Source organism: Cebus imitator, unplaced genomic scaffold, assembly GCF_001604975.1.
Source record: "Cebus imitator isolate Cc_AM_T3 unplaced genomic scaffold, Cebus_imitator-1.0 Scaffold494, whole genome shotgun sequence".
NCBI classification, from domain to species: domain Eukaryota; kingdom Metazoa; phylum Chordata; class Mammalia; order Primates; family Cebidae; genus Cebus; species Cebus imitator.
The window spans coordinates 795,170-803,300 of NW_016107809.1; the positions used below are offsets into that span (position 1 = coordinate 795,170).

General features: G+C 36.6%; 1 protein-coding gene across 1 annotated transcript in view; it reads right to left on the reverse strand.

Annotated features, from left to right (window-relative positions):
- RABL3 (RAB, member of RAS oncogene family like 3) overlaps positions 1 to 8,131 on the reverse strand; it is a 41,155-nt gene that overhangs the window by 28,385 nt on the left and 4,639 nt on the right. Inside the window, exon 2 of the mRNA XM_037733126.1 lies at positions 7,703 to 7,794. Within this exon, the coding sequence (XP_037589054.1) occupies positions 7,703 to 7,794 (92 nt within the window). The remainder of the gene's footprint in view (positions 1 to 7,702; positions 7,795 to 8,131) is intronic.

The window sequence follows — 8,131 nt, forward strand, 5'->3', positions numbered from 1 at the left end:
AAAAAAAAAAAAAAAAAAAAAAAAAAGAATTAAATGAATTAGTATGTAAATGGTGGCCTAGGCAAAGTAAGCAATAAAGTGTCCTACCTCATATGCTTAGTGAGGACAGAGACTATTCCGTTAATTTCTCTCCAGAGTCTGTACATTGTCATGCTGTCCAAAGAGGAATTCAATAAATATTAATTATATGCAATGTGTAAATTAAAATCCCATTAAAGTGAACTAGAAATGACAAATCAATTTCCTTATTTACAATTTGTGAAAAGATTAAATTTGTTGTATTGTTTTCATAATTAAGAGTAATTAGGCAATTATATTACTCCCATTAGACTTGGGACAATGAAGTTAAAGACAGGAATGAATAAAGAATACAACCAAATAAAACTTCTCTTCCTTTTCTCTTCAGTTCAGTTACGAACACTTCTGTACTAAATACTAATTCCAAAATGTTATTAATTACTGAGTACATACATTAAACTCATTAGCTTTACCTGGAACTTAAGATTAAACGATTACATGATCATCACTATTATCTTTATTTTTAGTTGGCTCTTAATAGATGTGTAGTAAAAAAGGCAACTGTTTCTAAGAGTTTTGAAAAGTGTGTATTCATGAATCTACACTAATTCTGGAGATTCCTTCTCACAGGTTTCACTAACATAAAAACTGTAACTGCAATATAAAAGCTGCTATAGGTAACAGTGTTCTCCCAAGTTATTTAGGTAAAGGCTTTTTTAGTTATTCTTTCTGTAGAAAAGAACTATTCACTTTATTCTAACAACAGTCAAAATGATTTACATGTCTATGACAACTTTCCTTTAAAAACACCTTTTGCTTGTCACTCAAGCAATGCATTCTTCTCAAAAATAGAAGACATGGCCAGGAGGGGTGGCTCACTCCTATAACCTCAGCATGTTGGGAGGCCGAGGTGGGTGAATCACCTGAGGTCAGGAGTTCAAGGCCAGCCCGGCCAACATGCTAAAACCCTGTCTCTACTAAAAATACAAAAAAATTAGCCAGGCTTGGTGGCGGGCGCCTGTAATCCCAGCTACTCAGGAGGCTGAGGCAAGAGAATTGCTTGAATCTGGAAGGTGGAAGTTGCAGTGAGCTGAGATCACGCCATTGTACTCTGGCCTGGGCAACAAGAAAAAAACTCCATCATAAAAACAAAAAACAAAAGAAAGAAGTCAACTGGCTTAAGATACAATGAACAGTAAAGCAAGTCACTTTCAGCCCATGTCCCATTCTTCCACAATAATATAATTCAGATCAGACTGTCTTTAAAGGAATAAATTAGAGCCACACTCTTACCAGTAACACCAGTCACATAATTATACATTTGTGTTTTGTTTTTTTGTTTTTTTGAGACGGAGTCTCACTCTGCCGCCCAGGCTGGAGTGCAGTGGCGCGATCTCAGTTCACTGCAGCCTCTGGCCTCCCAGGTTCAAATGATTCTCCTGCCTCGGTCTCCTGAGCAGCTGGGACTACAGGTGCCTGCCACCACACCTGGCTAATTTTTGCATTTGTTTTAGTAGAGACGGGGTTTTGCATGTTGGCCAGGCTAGTCTCCAACTCCTGGCCTCAAGTGATCTGCCTGCCTCAGCCTCCCAAAGTCCTGGGATTACAGGCATGACATTTGTCTTTGACTGCTGTAGTTTTTAGCCCAGTCTTCTTTTGGGCAGTTTCATGCCTTCCCCAGTGTTCCTTGAAACTATGCAGAGAGTTCAAAAATCTGTACTCTACCACAAGCTAACTGCAAGGGAATTCCAAACTTCACTTTCTCCCAAAGCAGAATTTTCTTTCTTTTGTTTTTTTTTTTCTCTTTTTGAGATGGAGTTTCATTCTTATTGCCCAGGCTGGAATGCAATGGCATGATCTTGGCTCACTGCAGCCTCAGGCAGTGAGGGTTCAAGTGATATTCCTGCCTTAGCCTCCCAAAGTGCTGGGATTACAGGCATATTTGTCTTTGACTGCTGTAGTTTTTAGCCCAGTCTCCTTTTGGGCAGTTTTATGCCTTCCCCAGTGTTCCTTGGAACTATGCAGAGTTCAAAAATCTGTAGTCTACCACAAGCTAACGGCAAGAGAATTCCAACTTCACTTTCTCCCAAAGCAGAAATTTCTTTCTTTTGTTTTCTTTTTCTTTTCTTTTTTTTTTTTTTCAGATAGAGTTTCGCTCTTGTTACACAGGCTGGAGTGCACTGGCGTGATCTCCGCTCCCCACAACCTCTGCCTCCTGGCTTCAAGCAATTCTCCTGCCTCAGCCTCCCAAGTAGCTGGGATTACAGGCAAGCGCCACCATGCTCGGCTAATTTTTTGTATGTTTAGTAGAGATGGGGTTTCACCATGTTGACCAGGCTGGTCTCGAACTCCTGACCTTAGGCGATCCGCCCACCGTGGCCTACCAACAGGCTGCGATTATAGGCATGAGACACAGCACCCAGCCCCAAAGCAGAAGTTTCTAAAGAGAATTACTGATGTTACTTCTAAAACTTGGTCAGTGTCTTGAACCTCATGTTGGCCTGCTCTCTGGGACTTTGCACAAAAGCATTCCTTGCAGACACAATCAAGTCACCATTCCACATACAAGGGACTGCTGAGATAAAGTTTCTTATGGAAACTTTGCCATCAGCTACACTCAAGACATTTATATCCCAGTTATTCCCTATTACCATACATACCGAGTCCTTAATTGGTCTCTTACATTCTCATTCCCAAACTGCTTTTGCTTCTCTCTACCCATTATTAAACTCCTAATTGTTTCCTTCTCCAAATATTTCCACTTTTCTCCTGGAATCTTACTCCATGGTTACAAAATTCCATTACACTCTATCCTCAATCTCATTCTATTAACAAATCTCTGCCTCTACCTTGAAAACACAACTTCTCCTTAAGTCTTCTCAGATAGATGCTGTTTACTTTTCAATATTCTACTGTAATTACTTTGGAGTTCAGAAAATAGAAAATGCCTTGCTTATTCTCCAAAGCTACTTCTAGTACATTATTCCTCTACCCTTATATTAAAAATCTGTCTTCTTTAGATGCTTTGAACCATCAGCTACACTCCCCCACTTCTTGTCTTATCGTTAATATGTACTAGCTTCCTATCAGCATCTGATTTCTTAGTCTTGTTCCTCTGCTCTATAAGTCCTGTCATTAAATACTTCGATATCCACTTGGCAATTTGATTCCACACCTTACCCAGTATTTCTCAAGGCATTATTAACCTACAACAGAATCATCTCAGATGCTTCTTAAAATGCAGATTCTTGGGTACCATTCATAACTCTGAGTCAGAATATCTGGAGGCAAGGCCCAAGAATCAAATAAAAAGACTAAGACTGTCAGACTGGTCATCAAAACAAAATTTAGCTATATCCTGCTTACAAGAGACATCCCATAAATAAAAGGACATAGGAAGTATGAAAGTTGAAATACGTAAATAAGATAAACCACACAAACACTAACTAAAAATAAATTGGTTTTAACTATTTTAATATCAGACAAGATAGTCTTCAAGGCACAATGTATTACCAAACATAGGGAGGGACATATTAAAATAAAATGTTATATCCTTCAGGAAGTTCAAACAATCTTAAATTAGTATTCATCTCGTAATACAATCTCAAAGTATATAAATGAAAAATGGACAGAATTAAAAGGAGAAATAGACAAATTCACTCTTACAGCTAGAGATTATAATACTTATTCCTTAGCAATCGATGAAAAAACAAAAACAGGCAAAAAACCCCCCACCCGATAGAGAAAAATTTTAAAAATGATTAACACGTAGTTAGAACACTGTACCCAACAATTACACAATACACATTGTTTTCAAGTGCATATGAAATTTTTATCAAAATTGACCATAAAACTGGGCATGGAGCAAATCTCAACAAATTTCAAAGGAAGAAATCACACAGCATATGTTCTCTAAGCATAATGAAAGGTAATGAAATCAATCATTAAAAGACAATAGACATTGTCAAATGTTTGCAAATTAAGAAGCATATTCTAAACAACCCATGAATCAAAAAGAAATCGAAATGGAAATTAGACAATAGTTTGAACTGAATAATAATGAACAAAATTTTAGAAATGCAGTTAATGCTGTGCTTAGAAATTTTAGAGGCTTAGAGCTCTAAAAGGAAGTCTGAAAAAAAATTAAGCAATTACTCATTTCAACAAGTTAGAAAAAAGGCAGTAAATTAAACCCAAAGAAAGTATGGTCATAAAGATAAGAGCAGAAACTAACAAAGCACAAAAGAAACATACAATAGAGAAAATCAACAAGGCAGAAACTGGTCTTCCATAGACCTCTGGTAAGACTGATCAAGAAAATAAGAGAAAGTACACAAATTATCCTACCAGAAATGAAAAAGGGAATATTGTTCAATGATCTTATGGAAAAACAGTAAGAATACAGAAAAAAAATTTTAGTGTCAATTTATATGAAACGAACAAATTATTTCAAAAATATAAACTACCAAAATTGACACAAAAAAGAATACAGTTATTTTATTATTTTATTTAATGTTACTTAAAAACTTCCCACGAAGAAAAACTTAGGTCCAGATGGTTTCACCTGTGAATTCTTTCAAATATGTAAGAAAAAAATAATACCAACCTTAAACAAAATCTTCCAGAGAACAGATACAGGGATTAATACTTCCCAATTTATTTTATGAGGCTAGCATAAGCACGACAGAAAACCTTCAAGGAGATTACAAGAAAATAAAATGATAGGTCATTTTTTCCTATGAATTTACACGCAAATGTCTGAGAAAAATATTAGCAAACTAAATCTAGTGATACATGAAAAGAGCAGCACAACAAGACCAAGTTAGTTATTACAGGATTGCAAGGTTGGTTTAACATCGAAAAAATTAATCAACATAATTTACCACAGTAACAGAGTAAGTCAGGAAAATCATGATTATCATGAAAAGACAACTGATAAAATTCAATACTCATTCATGAAACAAACTCTCATTGTAATAGGAATAGAAGGACATTTCTTTAATCTAATCAAATATGCCTATTAAAAAAATCCTCCAGCGAGCCAGGCGCAGTGGCTCACACCTGTAATGCCAGCATTTTGGGAGGCTGAGGTGGGCAGATCACCTGAGGTCAGGAGTTCGAGACCAGCCTGGCCGATATAGTGAAACCCCATCTTAAAAAGAAAAACTCCTCCAGCAAACACTTTGCTAAATAGTGTTGTATTGAAACGTTCCCATGAGATTGGGAATGAAACAAAAATGCTTGCTGGTGCCACTTCTATTAAACACTGTATTGGAGTTTTAGCTAATTCAGTAAGACAAGGGGGAAAGAAAACCAAGACAAAAGGTGAACAACATGAACAGAATGGGCACTGGGTAGGGATAGAAAAAAGAAGTAAGGCAGGAAGAAGGGAAGGGGCAGAAAATTGGACTAAAGGTCAATTACAACTTCACACTGTAAAGCACTAGACTATAATTTCCCATTATTAAGCTTCTCTGATCCTTCCTATAAACCTGTAGACTCAATAAAGCAGATGTTACTGACCTCTATTTTCCAGATGATATAATTATGCCTCAGGAAGGTAAACTGATTAAGGTCACTCAGAAGCGAAGGGCAACTGACTTAGGAGGTGAGGGTTTAAATCTGAGTTTCTTTTCAATATGTCATGTTCTTTCACAGAATGGGAGCTAGAAAAATCCAAAAGGAAAATTTGTCCAGAACTTGCTATTGGGTCTCCCAAACCTAAATAAAGTTGCCACTGAATTTAGGAACATGTTGGCTAAAATGACACAAAATAGGTCCGCTTCTACTTCAAACTTAAAGAAACACTATACAAATACTCTGAGGCAGAGAGAAAGAGAAGAGACAGGAGAGACAGAGAAGACTAGCTCAAGAGAAAGTTAAGAGAAAGAAAGGAATATCCCCAAATGCTAGAAATGAACAAAAAACTTAAAATCAGAGTGAGAAGTGGGAACTGACATAGATTCAGATATAGCTTCAGGGGCTGGTGCCTGGAGTCTTAATGCCCATCCAGGAATAGCAGATCTGTTTTCCAGCTTTAAAGGCAAAAGTACATGTGGGTGAGTGATGAAGACTAGACTGGAGTTGCCTTTTTGAAATCTGGACCTTTGATGAGCTGCCCAGTCAGTGAAAAGAGAGAGTTGGAAAAATATTATCCACAGGCTCAGGGAAATGGCAAAAACTTACCGTCAGGAACCTCAGACAGAAGGTAGAGAGAAAATAAATGGTCCACGAAAAATGGAAACTACAGGTCTGTGCTACAATCAGATGCTGGGGAATTTACATTATCTAGAGAGTATGGAAACTCTGAGCTAACAAACTGAAACCCTTAGGGTCCTGGCAATAACAGAAATGAAACGGGACTGTATAAAGATACTTTCACAATACAGCATATGAGACTTCCACGGGGAGAGGAAAAAAATCCTGTTGGAGATGTGATCGTTTCAAAGAATTACAAGCCATATAAGGAGATACAGCAAGGAGCATAGCTAACTCTCCTACAGAAAAAAATAAAATAATCCAAAAGAAACCATAAAGTAAGTATGTTAGAAATAATTAAAATAAAAAGCAGACACCATCATGAAGGATCAGGACATTTTAGAAAATTTTTACATTTTAAAAAGACCTAAAAGGGACATCTAGAAATTAAAAATTATAGGTATTTGGAATGAAAAACTGAGTAGATATATTAAAAAGCAGATTAGACATAGTTGAAGAGATTCTTAGTTAACTGGAAGGCAGATATGAGTACATCATCCAGAAGGCAGCAAGGAGAAATATTAAAAGTTATGAAGAACAAAAATCTAATAGAAAGTCAAGAGGAAGGGATAGAGGAAATGACGGAAGACAATGGCTTAAAATTCTGAAAAATAAAGACATGAGAACCGTGACTACTTCTGAATAGAATGAATAAAAACAAACCTATACCTAGACATAGGTTAGCAAAACTACAAAATATCAAAGATTTAAAAAATATATAATTTAAAGCAACCAAAGAAGAAATTATCTTAAAAATGAGTAAGAGTCTGATGGAAGATTTCTAATCAGCAGCAATGTAAATGAGAACTATGGAACAACGGTTTCAAAGAACATAAGGAAAATAGCTATCAATCTAGCCAACTACTATTCCTTCCCTATATGTTTCTTAACTCAAAGGAGAGAGGTGTGCCAGCAGATGAGAGACTTGTCAAAACTAGCTGGCATTAGCAAAGACCAACTGTATCTAGGAAGATATTTAATTTAATGAAAACTATACCAGATTCCCAAACACGAGATGGAACAAATGACTCAGACATGTAGCTCCAGGAGCTTTTGCCTTTATATTATACTTCCAGCTAAAAGTTGGCAGTCTTAATAGCACAAGCTTAGGCAGAATTATTTAAGGAGGATGCTATGTGAACTCTAGATATATGGCATAGTGATTAAACTGAAGTCTGTGGCATCAGACAACCTGTTCAAATCGTGACTCTACCTTACTTTCTGCATCTACACATCTCAGTTTTAAAAACATGAAATAAGAAGAGACATGCAAAGCACATGGCATAGTACCTGGCACATAGTATGAATCTGATAAATCCCAGCTATTATTATTAATCTTGACCATGGTACTGTAATTTGATTATGCAGTTTGAAGCATTTATCTTTAGTATGATTACTGAAAAACTAAAATATAAAAGACACATACTCTGACATCCACTGAGCAGCCCACAGTCCATGATGGATTTCCCAGCACTTGACTTTGGCACAGAAGATGGACTAATGAAGATTTCCCAACACCTGTAAGAGATACAGGAACTCTAGTCACATAAGAGACAATGTTGAAATCTGTTTTGGATAGACTAAGACTACACAAGAATAATGTTAAGTAAAGCATAGTTGTTAGAATGCCATACCAACAATATAAGCTTCACTGAATAAAGTGAAGATGGTAGAGGGCAGTGGTTCTCTCAAATCTGGCATCAGAATCACCTGGAGGGTGGGTTAAAACATGGAATTCTTGGGGAGGAAGGCAGCAAATCACACTGCCATGTGTGTTCCTATGCAACAATTTTGCATGTTCTTCACATGTACCCCAAAACCTAAAATACAATAAAATAAATAAATGGGAAAAAAA